This window comes from Cebus imitator, unplaced genomic scaffold (genome assembly GCF_001604975.1).
Source record: "Cebus imitator isolate Cc_AM_T3 unplaced genomic scaffold, Cebus_imitator-1.0 Scaffold48, whole genome shotgun sequence".
Lineage (NCBI taxonomy): Eukaryota > Metazoa > Chordata > Mammalia > Primates > Cebidae > Cebus > Cebus imitator.
The window spans coordinates 2645344-2667225 of record NW_016107363.1 but is presented as its reverse complement, the minus strand read 5'-3'; the positions used below and the strand labels follow the sequence as shown (position 1 = coordinate 2667225).

The window sequence follows — 21882 nt, the reverse complement described above, 5'->3', positions numbered from 1 at the left end:
ATTATTGTTCTCATAGAAATAAAGGGTATAGGTTTTTTTAAAATTAACTATCCCAAACGCGTTAAACCACAACAGTCTTTTCTAGCAATATTTTTACACATCATTAGATCCCGAAGTTGCAATCCAATAAAACTGCAACTCTTGTTCTTTCAAAGGAAATTATATAAAAGTTTTCAAGTTGATGAACACAGCAAACAGTGATGATGACAAACTGGCTGGTGCAAAGAGCCTTGAATGTCTTCAGTAAACACAATTGTAGAATTACACAAAGGTGGGTGGGAATGGCAGAATATAATACTTATCAAGTATAGTACTCAAGTACACATTTAGGAAGGTTATTAATTGCTTGCTCAATTGTGGACTAATAAAGTTATTACAGAATCATAAGAATCAAACGGGAATAGGGAGGAAAAAAAATAATAAACAAGCCTGAAGGTCATGAGCGGGAAAATGCCTGCTTCAAGAAAAGCCTGGGTTAAACAGTCATACAGAGACTAGTGAATGTACTGAGAGTCACTGGAAAATCAAGGAGATAGGGCCAAAAAAAAAAAAAAGAAAGAAAAAGAAAAAAAAACAACTTCTATAAATTATATATAGCTGAAAAAGTTTCTGTTTAAGACAAAGGGTTTGTTTGAGCTCTAAATTACTGAAATTCGTGAAGTAAAAAGCACAGATGGTCCCTGTCTTACAACAGTTTGAGTTATCATTTATTGACTTTACAATAGGTTTATAGGGTATTAAATCCACTTTTGGCTTAGGATATTTTTGACTTACAATAGGTTTATCAGGATGTAACCTAACCAAACATTAAGGAACATGTGCATACACATTTACTATGTATGCTGTTGCATACTGTTGGGGCTTAGAACACAACACTGCAAAATGTATGGTGTTATGGCATGCTGAACACTTTGAACCATAACAGAATAGGCCTTAGAAGTTACCTCAGAATCAAGGACTTTCTTCTTTTTTTTTTTTTTTTAATCTTTTGAGACAGGGTTTTGCTTTGTGACCCAGGCTGGTTTGAACTCCTGGCCTCAAGCAATCCTCCTACTTCAGCCTCCCAAAGTGCTAGGATTATAGCTGTAAATCACAGGACACCTATAATCCCTGAATCAAGGACTTTCTCATCTCTCCTGTCTTCCCTTCTCCCCATCCACATTACAGGGTGAAATTTAACTAATATTTCTTTTGGTAGGCCTTAAGACCTGGCCCACCAAAGATAACATAATTGCCTTCCATCTCCTCCTTTAAATTTTATTACTAGGAAAGAAGATTGAGGCATGTAATCACCTCTGAAGTGATTTTGTTTTGCCCCTTGGGCTCATTCAAATTACAAAGCGAATTGTTTACAAGCTAATATTTCTATCTCTCGAACCCATTCATCTTCCCTCATCATTTATCATTTCTCTAAAAACTGCCTACAGCACCCCTTAGACCATTTCCCTCTCCCACCTCAGTATTTAAGCCTCAGCCATCTGGCCACTCTTTGAGTCTCATATTTTATATGGTTCCTGTGTTTATGCACATTAAGTAGATTTGTATGCTCTATCAGTCCATTCTTACACTGCTAATAAAGACATACCCAAGACTGGGTAATTTAGAAAGAAAACAGGTTTAATCGACTCACAGTTCTACATGGCTGGGGAGGCCTCAGGAAACTTACAGTCAAGATGGAAGACATCTCTTCACAGGGTGTCAGAAGAGAGAATGAGTGCCCAAGCCAAGGGGGAAACCCCTTACAAAACCATCAGATCTCTCTCTAGAGAACTTACTATCAGGAGGACACTATGGGGGAAACCACTCCCATGATTCAATTATCTCTACTTGGTCCTACCCTTGACACATGGGGATTATTACAATTCAAGGTGAGATTTGTATGCTCTATCAGTCCATTCTTACACTGCTAATAAAGACATACCCAAGACTGGGTAATTTAGAAAGAAAATTGTATGGACACAGGGCCAAAGCATATCATATGCCTTTTTCTCTTATTAATCTGTTTGTCAGTCATTTCCACAAACCTTCAAAGAGAAAGGAAGCTTTCCCTCTCCCACTGTAATACAACAAATGATTTCCTAAGAATCATCATGTGTGCTTTCAATTTAAAATTTCTAATATTTTCTCAAGTGCATTTTACAACTACCACGGTTTTTGTTTTTCCAAGGAAGTCATATGCAAAGTCTCACTGGCAATCTCTAGGATTGAGCATAGTTTTATCAGCAAGACCTTGTTATCTCAGCCAAGAATGTCTGGAATATAAGCATCAACTGTGAGAATGATTTCTCTACTGTAGCATTTTATCTGATTGAACCTAAATTGATACCTGGTTCACTAACAAAACCTCTAAAGAAAAATCTGCTTATAAATTCTCTCTACTCAATATCCAGCAAGGGCCAATTTGAAGCATTTCAGATATATTTTGAGTATAGACTATTTTGCCATAATAAAGTCAACAGACTACAATTATAAAACAAGGTAAATTTCTGATTATTTCGAAGAAAAGAACACAGACAATTGGACCCACTTTACCAAATTTCATCTCAGATTTCCTGAAATAGGAAGAAAAGCTATGTCAGTCGCGAGCTATTTTTTTAGTACTTGTCTACCCAGAGTAAACTCAAAGGGGGTCTATAAAGATGGCCTTTATATAAACTATAACAGAATTTACTGGTTAATAACTTGGAGTATTTGAAATAGTCAAAGATTCTGCAATTATTTATGTCTTACTCTTTAAAGCTCGTCTTTCCTTTCCATCCTCAAGCCTTCCTTTTTCTGTCTTCATTTCTATTCTGTACTCACCAGTCTTACCTCCTCCAATAATTTTGTCTCTTTATTACTATCAAAGCTCCATTTTCAAATTATTTGGCACCAGAAATGAAAAGGGCTCAAAGTCGAAAGGGCTGGATTTGTCCCAACTGTGTTACTACGCAAACTTATACAAAGCAGGGAGGTCAGCAGTTTGTCAAGCAACATACAAATGCTATAAACGAGCTCGCAGTTATTAAATGAAATGAAATCTTCAAAATTAAGAAAAATGAGGAGAAAACATTCTTCCCAATGCTTCCTTTCCACTAGGCCTCACACCAGATGTACTCTCATGCACACATTTCTATGCAAGCTGCTTCCCTCAGAACACTCCACACCACACTGTCCTGCCACCTGATATGCCCAATCACAAAAACAGACTTCCAAATCAGCCCATTTTTCAAGGTCCACCTCGGTCTTTCAAAATGCTGTCGACACTATTCTGGTTCATAGTGCTCTCTCCTTTTTTCTCTATCATTCTCATAATCGGCATACTTTTTAATGATATAATCTCAAGATAACGTACAGAATTACTTAGAATACAAACATCAAATGGCTTGGAGTTCATTAATTAGCAGTGTGATCTTAAGTAAATCATTTCTCTAAGCCTCAATTTTCTCAGCTATAAAAATGAGGCGGCACCCTTGCTCACAGGGTTTTTATGAGAATAAGGTAATTCATGGAAAGTGCCTGGTACAGAATAAACATTCCATAAAAACCATCTTTATGTTTTCAGCCATCATCTTTCAGTTTTTTGTGTTTACCTTGAAAGCCCATCCAGATTCTAGGCTCTTAAGGGCAGATTCCATTTTACAGATGTTTAATACATACATCTTTATAGAATGTATGACTAAATGATACAATGTTTTCTAAATAATGAGCTAAGGGGGCAATTAGAGAAGATTATATGAGGCTGAGGAGATAATCATAGCATGCTGGTGCATAGAACTAGTCCAGGGGATAGGAAACATTAAATTCACAACACCTTTGCGGATTGTCACATTATGGGTCAGCTGTTACTTAGCAGGTTGCAATAATTTTCATGGCAGGCTATGAATACCTCACTCCAGAAAGTACCCAAACTTATCTGATAAGTACAGAAGCTATATATTAATAGAAACACTGTTGCCAGAGATTCTTCCTCACCAGCTTGGTGACTCAAAGAAAGGAACAGCTGTGGGCAATATCATGAGAAGGGCAGCTATTGCAGCAGATCTTTAAATAGAAAGTAAGCACTTTTATTGGATGCTATAAAATAAATTACCAAAGTCTATCTAGATAACCTCCAAGTGTCTGTGATATAGTCCTGATTACTGTTCTAAAAACTGCAAGAAAACTCCCAAGGTATTCCTTTGTTCACAGCTAAGGCGGACAGTAACCTAAAAAAGTTGGGCTCAAAGTTGAAAGAGCTGGATTTGTCCCAACTGTGTTACTATGCAAACTTATACAAAGCAGTGAGGTCAGCAGTTTGTCAAGCAACATACAAATGCTGTAACGAGCTCGCGGTTATTATTTTCACACAACCCATTACCAACTTAAGAAAAATCCTTATTTTCAAAGTACATAAAAAATAAACAAGCATTTCTTGTAAACATGCAAAAGCTCTACTTCATTCCTAGAACACAGGACCACTCAAGGGTCTACTTTTCATCTTTACTAAGTGGTAAGGGTAAGGAACAGCAAAATCAAAGTTCTTATAAAGTGAAGGTAGAGTGCTTTGAAATTATGATGAATGTGAATGGGAGGAATTATTTTATTCATTCATTCAAAAATATTTACTGATCAGCTACCTACATGTCAGGTAGTTCCAGTTGCTGAGGATACAGCAGCAAAGCAGAGACAAAAATATCTGTCCTTACAATGTTCAAATTCTAGTGGTGGGTGCACTGGTAAACAAATAAACGAGTGATTACATAATATATGCAATGTTACAGTGTTGTGGAAAAAAAACAGGAGGATAGGGAGCCAGCAGGTGGGGATCTTATGTTGGGGACTGAAGGAATGGTCCTGTGAGGAAGCAGATTGAAAGATACAAGGAATTGAATATATCTAAGTGTCTGAAGAAGCGGTTTTCAAAGCAAAGGAAACATTAAGTGCAGAAGTCCTGAAGCAAGAGCTAAGTTTTATGTAGACATTCTGGGAGAAGAAATTAAAAATACACTTTGGGTTGGAGTCCTAGCTCTTTGTCTTTTACCAGCAGAGTAACCTTCATAAAGAAAACACTTTTACCTCTCTTGAACCTGTTTCTTCCGCTGTAAACTAGAGGACTGACACTACCGCGTACTTCAGTTATTTCAAGGAATAAAAATGTTTAAGAAATGCACTTTACAGCACCGATACTACAAAGACAGGCTTGTCTCCTTGGCTGTCAAATAAAGCTAATGGTACCCATTTTACAGGGCGTTGCGGAGACTCAATCAGATAACCCACGCAAATATGGCGACTGACACTGAGAAACCCCTCAAGACGTGATTGAGCAGTATTACTGTCACCACGCAGGCTACGAACTGTGAGCGGGCAGGGACTTCTTGCTGTTCTGCTCAGTCTGAGACGCCCAGGACAAAGCACCTCGAAGCTGCTCCATAGACATTCACTGAATAAACCGACTGACTGCAAATTCCACCAACTCTGGACTACTCTGTCGAGTTTTTCACACTTCTACATTCTGCTGGGACATTCCAGCTTCAAAGAAACCAGCTTCACTCTCTGAAGCGTTTACCAGCAGAATAACCTTTATAAAGGTTTAAATTTTAAAAGGTCTTGAAATTGAGCTACTACCAGACGGCCTTTCCCTAGGCGTCATAAAGGCCTTTCAAGCCAACGTCCCGTCCCGCCCGCCGCGTACCACATGCCCACCTTCTGGTTGCAGCTACACCTCAGGAAACTTTCGCGTTTACACGTTAGGAAACTTTTGGCGGCCCTTTATAAAGATGCGGTGACGTCACCGCGCGCCGCGCGTGCGCCGATATGGTAGCGTGACCACGCCCAGGCCTGCGCTGAGGCCCCGGCGTCGGCGCAGTAGCTGGTGCCTTCCCGGAAGGGCTCAGAGGCGGGCTCGGTGAGTGGAGTCGGACCTCGGGTGGGTGCCCTGACTGCCCGACGGCCGTGCAGGGGCCTGCAGGGCCTCTTGGGAGGATGTTGTTAACGTAAAGAGCCAGGCTGATGAGGAAGGCTCCTGAGTCCTTCGGGTATAAGCGGGAGTTGGGGCGGCTGGAGGGCAGATGACTCTAAGAAGGTGCGGATCTTCGGTTCCAAGGGGAGAATTTGACTTGGGTTTTGTCTAAAGTGCTGATGGCGGGCCTCACAGAAAAGTTACCATGAACCGACTTTCCGGAATTCCCTTGGCGCTGCGGCCTCGTAGCAAAAGGAAACCGAGAGGAAGGCGACGACGATTGGCCTGCGGTGATGTTAGCGGAAAGTATCTGTGATTAGACCCTGGAGGGCGGGCCTGTGAGCGATTGCTGTCCGCGGTGCTGAAGGAAAGGCTGCCACGCCTAGAGGAGAAAACCTGATGAGGGCAGGGCGGTGTTTCCGTTTTCCTTGGCCGGGCTCAGCGCCCTACACTCAATAGCCATGGGCTTTCTAGCAGCGCTGGACACTTAGGCGGTGTGTCAGTCTTTAGACAATCATTATAGAGTGCACAGATGTTTAATTTCATAAAATTTAGGAAAGCTTCGTTTCAGGAAAGAATTTTATTCCTCTTTTTCTCCCTTAGGGCAAGCACCTTCAGCCTTTAAGCCCAACCAGATGATTTGCCTGCAAGTTGGAGGCCTTCAGCGCATTTCACTAGACCTCTGTCTGTATCGGTCCAGTTAGCCAAGGTAAGCTTGCTTGTGGTGTTAAATGTACCATGAAAATGGGCTTTCCTACGCTCCACAAATAAAGAGTGCTGAGCAGCCAGGGTAACGGGAAGGTATCTAGTTGTGCTTTTCCTCACGGTTACACATGAGAAGTACTTTCCCATTTAGAAGAGAGATGGTAGAACTGGGCACTCTTCCAATAAAGGAAAGACCTTGAATTTCCAGTTGGTTCTCATACTTGTTTGCCTGCCTTTCTGTCTATGTGTGTTTGCACATGCATAAGGGATGGTGTTCCTGTGTTGAATTTTACAGAGTGGATTTTTTTCTGTTGATGCAATAAAACGTTTACTAGTCTTAGTACCAGCTGCTTGTTTGTTTTTAATTCTGATTAAGGTTAGAGTCTAGAAAGAAAAGAAGAGACAATATGAAATATATTGAATTTACCTAATTTGTGGTGTTCTTAGATGTAGCTGGCATATGGAAAACTGCATGCTGAATAAAAATGTGTTTAATTCCATTCTTTCATTCTATACATTATTACATCTTAGTTTTATTTTCCCTTCTGAGAGAACCAATGGATTAAGGTACTAAAATAATCAAATGTTGCAAAGCTGAAGACATGTGGTAGAAGTAACTTTAAATGTTTTTATTCTTTATAACAGCTTTGATTAAGGATGACTTCCTTGTTTGCTCAAGAAATTCGCCTTTCTAAAAGACATGAAGAAATGTAAGTTTTTTAAAAGGATGATTCGAATATAGAAATTGGACTGGCTTTGTTAGTGAAATATTGTATACAGAGATGACTTAAAAGTTTGAAAGCATGTCATTTTAATTTTCTGACACTTAAGAGGTTTTAATGTTAGGGAATTTCATTGTCTCTTATGAATAAGCAAGATTAAAAGGTATGTTCTATGTATTTTTTTCTCTTTGTAACTAATATCTAGATAAATTTGCTCCTCCTTCCACCCTTTCCAGGCTCCACATTGGTATTTAATGGCCTTCTCTAAACTTCTTACCCAGGGCTGGCTTCGTTGGTATTATGACTTATATACAGTCACAGGTCCTGCATTTGGTTTAATGCTCTCATGACATTGTCTTGAATCATTTTGGACTGGACCCTGCAAATCATATAGCCAGTCCTGCTCTTCATTTGATATTATTCACTCTTTTCCTACTGTGTCTGTGAGCTCTCAGGTTTTCCTTTTCTTTAATTAAGTACCAGACCTTCTTTTCTTGTCTCCTAAGATACTTTCCTTACCAAAAAACTGACTATTCACAGACCTGGGATTTTAGTTCTACCTTTAAGACAGCCTGATGAAACACAGTGTCTTTTGAGAACCTCCACAACTATTTTGGAAACAGTTTGACTGTTATGTATACCAATTTATGTATTTTTTAATCATCTTATATATTATCTTATTAATCATTTAAAAAGAACCAAAACGTATAAAATAAACATTTGACCAGCAAGAAACTTTCAAAGTATATTATATACAACAAAGTAGTTTGAAGATATTTACTTGTAATTTTTTTACATCTTTCTTCAATTACTGTTTTACCTTGTTGTGAGTATGCATATATACACACAGCCTCTCACTCATATATCAAACCATCATCTTTCTCTTGGAAAAAGAGGGAAAAAATATTTTTATTGCTTCTTCAAACATATGGAAGTTTAGCACAATTCTAAATGTGTAACATGAGATTCAGGGGTACTGAAGTGTTAAGCAGAAGGTTTCATATAGCAAGTTATATCAATGTATGTGTGTCGGGAGGTATATATAACTATGTGTACAAAAGGATATGTATTACAGTTTGCATTTTCACCAAAAATTAAAACATATCTTCAACATTCTAAAATAATTTCAAAAGACCAGAGAGGCTAAAAAAACAGAAGCATGTACTTATGGCATATATAAAGAATATGTTAATGAAAATAAAAATGATTTTAACCAGATTGACTTAAGACTTATTGAACTACCTCAGATTTTTCACTGTCTTATTAGTTGACATAGTAATTGACTTTCAAATTAGGTTAGATTTGAAGTGAGGTGCAGTTAAGAAATGAACTTTTTATATTGCTCCAGCAGTAAAGTATTTGCTTTTATTTTTTAACTCCATGTAATCTTCATTTCTTTTTCTAGAGTATCACAAAGATTAATGTTACTTCAACAAATGGAGAATAAATTGGGCAATCAACACACAGAAAAGGCATCTCAGTTCCAAACAGTTGAGACTGCTTTTAAAAGGAATCTTAGTCTTTTAAAGGTAAGTTTCCATGACTTGAATATAGAGATTTATCCCACCTTGTCAAAAACCTTTTAGGTAAATTTTATAATATTTATATAATGTATTGGTTCTGAGTAATAAGTAGAATTACTAAAGCAGCATCTTTTTTTAAAAACCCATGTCAGTTAGATAAGTAACATATGTATCCTCATTGTTTCAATTAAAAAAATTGAACTTTGCTTTAGCTAAATGTTTTCAATCAACTAGAAAAATCAGTGACCACAGAAGGAATTGTAAGGTCTCCCTTTTGCAAAAACTAAGAAATAGAAGATGTACCTTTTCCATCTTTCATCTTCTTTTACTTGAAAGGAAATCCTGAAAGGCCATAAAATACCTATAACATATTGAAAGCCAACTCAGAACTATCAAACATCATAAAAACAAGAGCAATTTGATTTTGCCTGAGTAGGCAGACACATAAAATTCATATCTATGATAACAGATTTCCCACCTCCCTCTTGATGGATATGGAGGAGTGGTCAAAGTGTATGATTGTGCAGGGCCTCACCATTTGGCCAATGTGCCCATTTGGAGTAGAATCATATGTGTAACATTTTTGGCTGCTTGCTATACTTTGCTTCCAGAATTGTATGGCTTCATCCATAATTAAAACCCTAAAGTTTGCTTCCATTCAAGCTTCCAAGAGATCCTATGACTAAAACATTTGGTAGTAAGACTATATTATTTAAGTTATAAAGCAGTGTTTTCAGTTTTTTATTGTTAAATATTTTCATCGATAGGCATGATATAGTTATCTTCTGTCCTCACTAGAGGATAAAGGAAGAGGAAAATTCAGTTATCTTCTCAGCTTCTGGCAGTTTGATCCACAGTAATTTAAGTCACAGCCATAGTGCTACCAAAGCATTCTATATTGCCATATGTCTTACTTGCCCAATGGTGTTAGCAATATTTATTTTTAAATGGAAATATATAGGATAATCTGGAATTTGCTCTGAAAAGTTAGAAAAACTAAATTAGAAGGCTTAATTGCTACCTACCTGCAGCACGTGATGTGATACTTGGTTTTGAAGCATTTTCCTTTTAATGAGCAAGTATTTGATGAATGCTTAGAGGGTCCTTACTATTGAGCTAGTTCTGGGCAGAAAGTAGGGACAAGAAAATAAGTATAAATCAGAGTTCTTGATATCAAGAACATAGAGACTTTGTGTGATCAAACATTAAATTACACGGAATAGAGTCAGGACTACAGATATAAGATTAAAAAAAATCTTTTGAGAGCTGGAATATTCAAAAAGGTCTCAAGAGAAGAAGCTAAGCTTAGCCTGTGTTTGAATAGGCAGAAGGCTAGGCATACTGTTGGATTCTTACAAAAGAAAAACCAGAAGACTGAATGACCCTGTTAATGATCCTGGGAGTATGACAACTAGCTTGGAAATTCACAGGGAACAAGGTTGGATATGTGTTATGGGACCAAAGAAGTTGGGACTTGACATATAGACATAATTCAGCACTGAAAATGACTGAGCAAAAGAAAAATATAAACTTATATAAGAAAAAAATGAGTGGGTATTTAAGAAAGAGTCATTTGCTGTTTAGATGGAAATGAATCTTTCTTAAATGCCTAAAAAAATGGAGAGAATAGAGTTCAGGAGGGTAGCTAAGAAATCATAGTCATACATATATAAGGAAGATAATGAACCTGGCTTCATAGTTATGAAAAACTTCAATTTGGTATGGTATTTCTCCCTGATTGTCAAAGTAATATATTCCTACTGTAAAAAAAAATGTAAAGAGTAAAGAAGATGAAATAGCCTACCTTCCGTATCATCCCACTGATCTAAAATTGAATGCATTTTTGTATATTTTCTTTCAGTACTTTAATAAACATTTATTGAGCCCCTGTTATATCACAAACACAGTGCTTGCTGCTAGAGATGCTGTCTCTTCTTTCTTTCTTTTCTTTTTTTTTTTTTTGCAATCTTTGAGTCATTGTTTTTAAAATCTTACTTTCCTTCATGTGTAAACTTTGGAAAGAATTTTAGTGGCTCTACCATAGAAGCCATTGTGAAAGTAAAATAAATGAGATTTAGCCAGACACAGTGGCTCATGCTTGTAATGTTTGGATTACACCTGGGGAGGCCAAGGCAGGAGGATCGCCTGAGCCCAGGACTTCAGGACCAGCCTGAGCAACACAGCGAAACCCTGTCTCTGAAAAAAGTTAAACATTAGCTGGACATGGTGGTGCATGCCTGTAGTCCCAGCTGCTTGGGAGGCTGTGGCTGGAGGATCCCTTGAGCCCAAGAGTTCAAGGTTACAGTGAGCTGTGATCATGCACTGCAGTCAATGTATTTGTAGTCTGAGTGACAGTGTGGGAGTGTATCTGCAGAAAAAATAAATAAATAAATAAGACTTGATGGCAGAATTTTGAGTTGGGAGACACTTTTAAAAACTATGTATATTAGATTCAATTCTCATCTAAATTTTTTTTTTTTTAAGCATTAAAACTTCTTTCAAAGATGTTAAAATAGATAGAAATGGACCTGCGTTGGGCCAAAGCCTCACCTGTTCCGTTTTTCCTTGACTGCCCAGCTGTGGCTTTAAGGAACTGTAGAAACCACTGATCTGGGCTAATTCCTTGATTTAAAGATGAGGAAGCCATAGGGCAATTAATCCTGTTAGTACTTGTTCAGGACAAGTTAAGTTATATCTAGGATAGGTACTTCAGAAGTACAGCCTACACTTTAAAATGTTTCCAATAAACGTGAAAGCATTTCTATAATGAGAGTACAAAATACGGATGACCTCTATTAACATCCATTGTTTGACCTTATTTAGATCTCTGACCAATATAATAAACACTGAAAAAGGAATGAGCTTTTACTTTTGAAAAGGAAAGTGTAACACTAGCATTTTGAAATGATATGGTTATATACTTTAACCAGATTTGTTCTAAATTATTCTAAAAGTAGTACAATATATTATGAGTTCAGTAAAATTGATGGATAAAAGGTACAAAAATCAAGAGTATTTATGTATAGAACTGGAAAATATAAGAAATCACATTCACATTAGCAACAAAATTCTAAAATACTTGGGAATGATCTTAAGGGGTTTGCATGATAGGTGTAAAGACAGTTATTACACTAAAATGGAAGATTTAAAAGAAAACTTACAAGGAAACATATGCCTTAATCCTGACTAGGGAAACTATTGTTGCTGTCATTTTGTGTGGTTTTGTTTTGTTTGTTTGGTTTTTTTTGAGACAGAGTCTCGTTCTGTCATGATCTCGCTCACTGCAACCTCTCCCTCCCAGGTTCAAGCCATTATCTGCCTCAGCCTCTCGAGTATTTGGAATTACAGGCACCTGCCACCTGGCTAATTTTTGTATTTTTAGTAGAGATAGGGTTTCACCATCTTGGCCAGGCTGGTCTTGAACTCCTGACCTCATGATCCACCTACCTCAGCATCCCAAAGTGCTGGGATTACAGGTATGATCCCCCGTGCCTGGCCAGGAGACTACGGTTTTTTAAAAGTCAGCTGTTACACATAGCCTCTGAATTGAGTCTTTGTAAAAGTTAAGAATAAAATTAAAAAACAGCTGTCACAAAATTATTTTTAGAGTCAAAAAAGTTCCAACAGAATTTGCCTTGAACTCAATAAAATTTCTCTAAATTCCTTTGGAAAAATAGCAGGAATATAAAATATCAAAGAATGTATTTTAAAAAGGAGCAGTGAGGAAGAGACCAATTCCATCAAATATTTGAACATATTAGTAAATGAATAGATATGAATGTAGGTAATGAAGAATAGGCTTCAGTCAGTAACTACCATAAAAGATAGTGAACTCTGAAAACCCAGGATGGGTGATTTTTCCATTAATATTAGTAAAATGGACTTTATCTGCCTTTTAAGAACATAAACAGAATTGGTATAGATTTGGAAGAGAAGGAACTTTGTTTCTGTAAATACTGCCACAATGTAAGCTGACATCTCTCTCCACATACATACCATAAAATTTAGTTTTATCTAGGAAGGCAATTTTATAAGTAAACATCATCTCGTGAGTAAGCTGGACAAACACTCTGGGGTGAGAAAGAATGAGAAAGTGCAACAGCTAATTAGAGATATAGTGAGTGCTTCTACTAAAGAACGCTCTGGAAGACTTCATGGGGCACTTGGCAGTTAAACAGGGACTTCAACAAACTACCACCCAGGATGGCCGGTGACTTACAGGACCCCATCTCTCCTCTTTCCTTCTTACATTTCACACCTCTAATTCCTTGAAGAATACATTTACTAAATGCTTACATCTTCTTGTACCAATGATGCTGTATCTCGTGCTTTAGTATCTTACTTTTCCTATCCTAGAAACTGTCCCTCTAGCAGATAAAAAGATTAGAACCAGCCTGGCCATAGCTGGGTTCACTCTGTATATTTATAGTGAGGTATTAGATTTCTAGTTTTGGAGAAGTGGCATGTATAGGGGTGGAGAGAGAAAGAGACCTAAGCACTTGACTTTCTGTGCTCATGTTTTACCTTTCCTAGTCATGAATTGACTCATTTAAATATAGCCTTCTCACTTCTGCCATAGAGTAACATTTATTCCATCATCCACACTGGAAACTTGTTTTTTAGTTGTTATGAAGAGTTTCAAGCCTATGTAGAAGAAGAAATGGAAGAATGTACTTACATGTGCTTATTACCCAGATTCAATAATTATCAAAACAAGGTCAATCTTGCTTCATCTGTATACCTCATCCCCTTCTCCACCATTCAGATTATTTTGAAGGTATTCTGCAGAAATTATATTGTTTCACCTATAGCTATTTCTGTATATTTGTATTTTTATCAGCGTATATCACTAAATAAGGATTATTTTACTATTTTAAACAAAATCACAATACTGTTATCAATATGAAATTACCAGTAATTCCTCAAATATTCAATCAGAGTTCTCATTTCTCTGATAAATCTGTAGGCATGTTTACATTTGTTTGGATCGAAATCCAAATAAAATCTAACATTGGAATTGATTGATAAGTCTTTAAAAGTACTACCCCTGACCTTTTCATCCACTTTTAATTTATGTGTTAAAGGAATTAGGTCATTTGTCCTATGCATTTTCCAGTTTGGATATTGCTAATTACATCTCTGAGGTATCATTTTTCATGTTCCTGTATTCTCTGTAATTTCTATAAATTGATCTAGAGCTGGGCTGTCCAACAGAAATATAATGTAAGCACATATGTAATTAAAGTTTTCTAGTAACCACTTTTAACAAAGTCAAAAGAAACAGATGAAATTAATTTTAATAACATTTTATGTAATGAGGCATATACAAAATATTATTTCAAATGTTTCTACCAAAAATTTGTAATTAAATATCCTATATTCTTTTCTCTTACTAAGCCTTCCAAATTCAATATATATTTTGCACTTACAGCACATCTTAATTTGGACTTGCCACATTTTAAATGTTCAGTAGCCACGTGAGGCTAATGACTATCATATGAGCAGTGATGTTCTAGAGGCTGGATCAGATTCAGGTTCATTGTTTAGGGAAAGAACACTTCCATAATCCCTGGCTGTCTCTCATTTTGGAATGTTGGTAGTCATTGATGATCATTGCCTAGATATATCCATCAGAGGTTACAAAAAGAATATTCAAATTCTTTTATTCCCTCTCTTTCAATTGCTGACTGTTTATATGAAAACAATCTTCCCCTCATCACTTATTTGGTTACACTGAAGTACAGTTCATGTAGGAAACGGTGTGATGACTGCTGGACACTTTCTCTATAGCTTTCAAAATCATAGTTTGGTTCTCTGGCATCTTCTAATGGTGACGAATGAGGTGGTATTTTGTTTTTAATTTATCTGGAATTTGAAATGTTTCGATCTCCTGCAATTTTTATTCTTATTTATGCCCAATGTGTCCCATTTTTAACTATGTGGAAGCCTTTGCAAGTTAACTCCTGAATGTCTTCCACATGATCCTAACAGTCTTTGATAATTTCCTTTCTTTATGATGTGATGAGTTATTTCAGGCTCATTGTGTCCCTTTGCTGCTCAGACCTGGAATTGGCCATTGCTCCAAGAAGCCCTGGTTCATTTTGGCAGAAAATATATTTAGAGCCCTCAATCTGGGCACTAGGAATGTTTATTGCAGCTTGGTTTTTGATTTTTGGTTTTTGGTGTTTTTTTTTTTTATGATAAATATATCAAGAGCTCATCTCAATATCTCCAATTCAATTACACGATTGCAGATTTAACTGAAAATCACTGATCTTATGCCTCTACCTTTTTCTAAAACCAAAAATCTGTTTCCAAAGAATTATCCTATGATACAGACATGGCTATCACCAATAATATGATTACTGAGAATGGTTTTCAGTAAGATAACTTTTACAATTTCTTTTTGTCCCCAGGATATACCCCACTAGGGGTGTCCAGTCAATACTGTGTTCTAAGAATACTTGATGTAGCTCTTTTCTGTGTGGTTTTACCACCAACTACATAATAATTAGATTTGTCACATTGGTTTCCCATTTGGGGGGAATTGCTTTTTTATTTGTCCTATGTCTGTATAAAATTTTAAATGTTCTAGTGGCAAGTCTATAAGACAAAGAAACAATGTATAGTCAAGTAAGTCTCGCCTCCCTTTTCACCCAATTTTTCCTTTTCCCTCTGCCTGCTTTGGGTATCTTTTTTAAAAAAAGTTTTGGTTTATAATTAGGAAACTTTGACATCTTATTTATTCATTTAATGAATATTTAATGCCTAGTACATGTCCTGCACTTTGTTAGATACTTAGATGCATAAAGGTTGTATGGGACACAGCCCTTACCCTCTGGTAGTATATAATGTAAGGGAAGGTTCTTATATGGAAGTATTAGGGTATAACTTGTTACAGAAGGCTAGGATCAAACTGCAAAGTTTTTTTTTGGTTTTTTTTGTTTTTTTTTTTTTTTCAGTCAGGCTAAGGAATTCACACTTCATCCTTTATGTAGTGGGTACTGATGATTTTTTAAGTCTAGGGAAAGACATATTCAAAGTAGTTCTTTAGAAAAATCAATTGATCCTCTCTTAGGTATGGATGGAAGTAAAACAAGACATACTGTAGTCATGCCTCATAAAGTAAGTACTTCTCAAGTATTTGTTGAATGAATAAGTGTAATAATAACCCATAGCATTGGGAATTAAATGGAAAGGATAGGAGAGATATCCTGAAAGAACAATTTATAGACCTTTGAAAATTTAAATGGCAGGTATAAGAAAAGATAGAGTATAGAGTGCAGGTATCTGAGTGAAGAGAATTCCCACTATTGTTTATTATATGCAGTAGGAATAAGATGAGCTCAGTTTCATTTGGTTGAGAAATAAGGTCTAGGAAGAAAGGTTAGCCATGCCTCTACAGTAAAAGTTAGTTGAAGCTAGATAGGACACAGTCTTGAGAGAGATAAGGTAAAAATATAAGAACAGCTGCCACAGATCTTAAGAAAGCTCACACTTAGGAACAAGGAGAGAAAAATAAGCCAGCTAAAGAGAAAGAAAAGTAGGAATCAGAGGTAAGCATATTATCTAAGAAAGCAAGGATCTCTTAAGCTAAGAAGGAAGTGTTTCAGAGGGCTGATAATTTGTAGTTAGAATGCTGCAGAGATAACAGTCAAGTGTCTAACAATAGGCCTACTTTACCAGGCCACATCTCTCCTACTTGTATCTGCTTTTCCTTTTATAAATCTTCTCTCCTATAAGAGAGATATTAAGTATCCTTATTTTCTGGTCTTCAAGAAAAATGTTTATAATATTGTCTACGACGCTAGTGGCACCGAGATCTACCACTAACAATAATCTTATAACTGTTCTTGGAATAATGACCATAATTGGACCTGTGATTATTTTATTTGTGTGTATTTGATTTATAAAGGTAAAAAACATTTTTTCCAGGACCTTATAAAATCTCAGTGTAATCACAGAAACATTATTAGGCTTCAGTATCTGTCATAGCATCAGCATCAAAAGCTCTTTAGCATGTTTCTTAGCTGTAAACTTCTGGTATGGGATAGACATGCTAAAAATCAGCTTTTTTCCCCTAAATTGATGGCTTTTTTCCTTCAAATCACCTTCCTCTAGACAGCAGGTGCACTAATGGTTGTGCAACTTTGGGGAGTCCCTTTAGGGAATTTCCTGTTTTTCCCTTTTACATTTCACACCCATTCCTTGCTCCCGCCGCTACCATCTGCTATCTCTTTTCTCCTGTTCAGCATTGGCTTCTTCACACCCCACTCCCACGCCCTTTTCCATCTCTCTCCGTCTGTCCAACAGCCCTCTACTTAGATTGCTCCAATGCTTGTACTGGAATCAGAGAACTTTCTCTTTTCTATCAACTCACTAAGCTCAAAAGAGAGACAAAATTTACATGGCCTTTGACGAAGGCCTCTGTGAGCTTGACAGACATACGTAGGCACAAGACAACATAGGTGCTGATTTTGGGAGTGTTTATTAAACAGTGCTCAAATGTTTCACTAAAAATTTGCAGAGTCCTGCATTTCTGAGCATTCACTTCATGTATGTATCAAGATAAGAATCTTTACCAAGGTATGAATTCAGTTTAGTTACCTTGGTGTTTTTACAACTAGAAGAGAAAATATACATATCTACAAGTTAAACTACGCATTAAAGCTTGGTTCTTGAATGCTATCAGCTGAATGATATACTAGCTAGCAATAAAACTTGCCATTGAAATTAGCTTAGAAATCTAGTCCTAAAAAAAATCTAGATAGTATAATGAAAAGGCTCTTGTCACTAAGTAATGAGGTACCTCATTGAGCTTCCATTAAATATATGGAATACTTGCATACATATAAATTTTAAAACTGAATATTGAAACAAATGAAATGTGTGCCATTGATATACTATTTACATCATCTGAAGAGACTAGAACTCTTCACTTTTAAGATTAGCATAGGGTGGGTCTGAGTATCTGACTGTTTTTGTATCTGAACATTTTATCATTTTATCCTTCTGGCTGTTTTTTGGTGATGTTAGAACTAAATTAATGCTCTGATGAGCAGTATTACAAGAAGCGCTTTTTGTATGAATTACTGACATTTACTAGCTAAAAGTGAAAAGGCAGAACCTAGAAGTACTACCTCCCCCACATCTATTTCAAAATAAGAAACGCTGTATTTTTTATCTGAAATGGATGAATTGAACAACGATCAGTTCTCCTGCTGTGGTATGCCTTCATCCATTTAAACTATATCCAGAGAAGAGTTGAGGTGAGAGATTTGGGATACAGATATTGCTAGTACAGGTGCCATTTGTTTTATGTAAATACACTTTAATATAAAATGCTGATGTCTGTTACAGGATATAGAAGCAGCAGAAAAGTCACTGCAGACCAGGATTCACCCAATTCCACGGCCTGAGGTGGTTTCTCTTGAGGTGAGCATCTTAAGGAACAAATGTAAAAAGAGAGACCCTATCTATCAATAGTGCACTGTAAGTTAAACAATGGTTATATGTATTTTCCAGATATATTTATTCAATAAATTAAAGAAAATATACCTGTTGAATCTTTTTATATCCACAGTACTGTGCTTTATATATAGTAGATAACTGAGAAGTATCTTGATTTAAAAAAGTTTAGCAATTGCAAATTTCATAAAGATAGGGATCTTTTCACCTTGTCATTTAGAAACAACTCTTCCGTTAAACCTTAACAGACAATATGCACTAAATCATAAGATGACAACATGCCTAACCCAAATGTTTTTGCTGCTTGCTGATGTTAGAAGTTAGAATTTAACCAGAGCTAATTAAACGCATATTATCATACACTATAGTATAGCTTTTGTCTGTTTTATTTTGTTCAGTTCAAGAACAGATTGGGAAGATGGTTAGCAAAAAATAAACTATATTTGGTATATGAATATGTTTGTGATGAATGGGAATTTACTACATATAGAATAGTTTTATTTTGTATTTTTAATGACCTTTACACTTTTGCTTTCTGCCCAATGGAGATGAATAGACTCAAAATTAAAGGCTGAGAAATTTCCCCTTAATTTTTCTGTGTCATCTAGGGTAAAAAAACAAGGCAGCGATCAAGGATATGAAAAACTCTGGTACAAAGTTGTGCCTTGGACATATCTTTTTCTTTGTTCGATTCTCCAGTACCTTACTCTGGCATATATAGGGCCCACACAATAGGAGTTACTCCAGCTGCGAATGTCAGGGAAACTCCCCATCACAGGCCTTAGAGGGTATTTTTCTTAACTAGTCTTGCACAGCAGAATGACCTTTATTTTAAGTATGTCAGCCTGTTTCTCAGACCCCGTAGATATATAGACATAGAGAATCCCTCACCATTTTTGACTTTCAGAACTGTTCTATTTAATGCGTGAAGTGAATATTTCTGTGTTTCTAGTGCTAACTCATTGGCTGAATTTCCAAAAAATGATATTGATAGTGATGATCTAATATCACTTGCCCTCCTATGACACAGAGCTTTGGGCTCTTTAGTTCTCTTTGACCTCCTTAGGGCATTCATCCAAGAAACCAAAGCAAGACACAACACAGCAATGTTGTATGAGCTTCTAAAGCCTATGGACTTCTACACTCAGACCAATAATATAGCATCTTAACTTCCAAGCTATTTGTATTAAAAATGGTTAAATTATATTGACATTCTGTCATAAAAATGGGGAAAAATTATAGTGTATATATGTTTCCTACGCAATTTAGGGGCCAATGTATCTGATTCCTATATATAACATACTATATTTCAGTTCCTGATCTCATCTCAGGTCAAATATTTTGATCTTAATTCTGAAGCATGATTTATGTTTAATAATTTCATTGTGATAATTTCAGTATGGGGTAATCATTTGGTATGGGATTTGGAATATTAAACAAAAATATGTAATGATCTTATCACTGTAAATGATATTATTGGCAATAATCATGAAGTTGGCCACAAGAGGGCGTGTAAAATCACAATAAAATTCTAAAACCTGTAATTCTGCCAGGCTCTGGTTTTACTGAGAAATTTGAAAATTAACACTAGTAAGTAGCCAGATTTTTTTCTAAAATTAACATAAAATATTCTGTAGAGGAAATGCATTCTACGTATATGTGTGTGTGTGTGTGTGTGTGTGTATACACGCACACACACACTTAAGTGAATAAACATTTAGACTATTATGAAGAGCCAAGTTCAATTGCTTGATATGCTTTTTTACTTTTGGATTTTTTTTTCCAGACTCGTTACTGGGCATCAGTAGAAGAATATATTCCCAAATGGGAACGGTTTCTTTTAGGAAAAGCACCATATCCTTTTGCTGTTGAAAATCAAAATGAAGCAGAAAATACCATTCAAAATGAGGCATAGCGATAACTTCTTCCCATGGTATTTCGAAAAGCCTGTTTAATACAGCTGGGTGTTAAGGAGTATGTAGGTAATTGCAGGAACTTTAGGAATTAAATATGTTCATATTCTCCATTATGTCCTAAGTGACAGTGAAGATACGAGAATTTACTGGCAAGCCTCATGTTATCACCTATTACCATTTCAAGGTCCCGAATTTGCTTTCTACCAAACCGATAAATGTGTTAAACACTAATATTAAAAAGTGGACTCTTTATTAATTATTGTCAGTGTTGTGTGTATGTGGTTTAAAAAAATAATTTCCAGTGTTTCTCCTCTAAGCAAGTATCTTGGTTCTGGTTTTAAGCTTTTTAGAATCCTTATTTTTAGTTATTTTATCTTGGGGACAAGGTATAGGATCAATGTGATTTTTTTTTTTTTTTACTGTTATTGTTTCTTTTAACAAATGAAAAGACAATGACACCTAAACTGCTTTAGTAAAATAACTTATGAGAAAATAAACTCATAGGATTTTGTGCCTCACAGATAACCAAACCTCTAAAAGTTCTGGAGACAGAAAGAACTGAACTATAAAGCAAGTCAGTAAGTAGCCAGTTTGAGAAAGGCTCAGACATGGTTTTGAAAAAGGATACATTTTAGAGCTAGGTATGCTTATTGGATTTTTGACTTTTTTATGTAAGGATTGCCAACATTGTGAATGCAAACAATCCCGCTTTTGTCTTTTCATCTTTAAACTTCCCCTTCCCCTCTCTTCTAGTTTCATTATTCCTGAAAAAAAACTTCAGTCAGAAAGCTTTGGGTCACAACCCTAAACAACTCTGAGATAACTCAGTCCACCACTGCTTGAGCACTAAAAAAAAAAAAAAAAAAAAATTGTAACTTTCTAACTATAGAGGCAGCCTCTGCTTAGACTATGCTGTATGACAGTGAAATGTTTTCAATTGCAAATTGGTATATGTTTTTAAAAGAAGACAATAGGAAAAGCTAAATACACAGCAGCAACAACAACTATACTGAAATATCCATTGTGCAGATAAGTTCCTTTAAACTACCATCTTGGAAATATCCTGTTGAGTGGGTGTTGGTGTGGGTAACAATAATGTTGTTTTCATAATATGTGCTGGCAGATTAGCACACTTCTCTACAGTGTTAACAGTTGTAATTAAGGAATAAACAGCACAGGGTGTCAGTCCGATGACAATTTCATCTATAGTGTCACAATACAAAATGTCACAAAATATTAGAACTGTTATATAACTATAAAAAGTATCGGCTTAAAAGCTGAAAGCCTTTGAAAAAAGAAGACAGAGGAAGGAAGAAAAAAGAAAACTGGCATAGCAACCAGAACAATTTTATACCTTCTCAAGAATGTTCTGTCATGAAAATAAATTGATAATTTTTTTCTGTTACATTACAGTTTGGTTTCTAGCCATCCAGTTGATTTAGCAGGAGAATGCAGGTTTTTTTAGCAGCTTTGAATTGGTAAACAGATTTAGATGTAGTAGAAAGGAACATGAGGAAGTTTTTTTTTTTTTTTTTTTTTTAACATCCAATCTTTCCCAGCATATGCACATAAGAAGGTGAATGAAGCAATGTGAAACTTATTTCTCTTTAGTCAAGTGAAAAAAAGGC

General features: G+C 36.1%; 1 protein-coding gene and 1 long non-coding RNA gene across 4 annotated transcripts in view; one reads left to right on the top strand and one right to left on the bottom strand.

The window, feature by feature from the left end:
- Positions 1-5760, bottom strand: part of LOC108303526 — a 105744-nt gene extending 99984 nt beyond the window's left edge. Inside the window, exon 1 of the long non-coding RNA XR_005200031.1 lies at positions 5665-5760. This is a non-coding gene — a long non-coding RNA (uncharacterized LOC108303526). The remainder of the gene's footprint in view (positions 1-5664) is intronic.
- Positions 5759-21574, top strand: CUNH3orf14 (chromosome unknown C3orf14 homolog). Of its 3 annotated transcripts, none has more exons than XM_017527396.2 (6): positions 5759-5866; positions 6524-6629; positions 7271-7335; positions 8753-8876; positions 18231-18305; positions 20125-21574. In XM_017527396.2, exons 3-6 carry the CDS (start codon positions 7283-7285, stop codon positions 20251-20253), a joined length of 381 nt encoding a protein of 126 aa, XP_017382885.1. In that variant the 5' UTR covers positions 5759-5866; positions 6524-6629; positions 7271-7282; the 3' UTR covers positions 20254-21574. The 3 variants fall into 3 exon arrangements, with proteins under 3 accessions (XP_017382885.1, XP_017382887.1, XP_017382888.1); XM_017527398.2 differs by lacking the exon at positions 5759-5866 and adding an exon at positions 5873-5996; XM_017527399.2 differs by lacking the exon at positions 5759-5866 and adding an exon at positions 6003-6414.
- Positions 21575-21882: the final 308 nt, after the last annotated feature.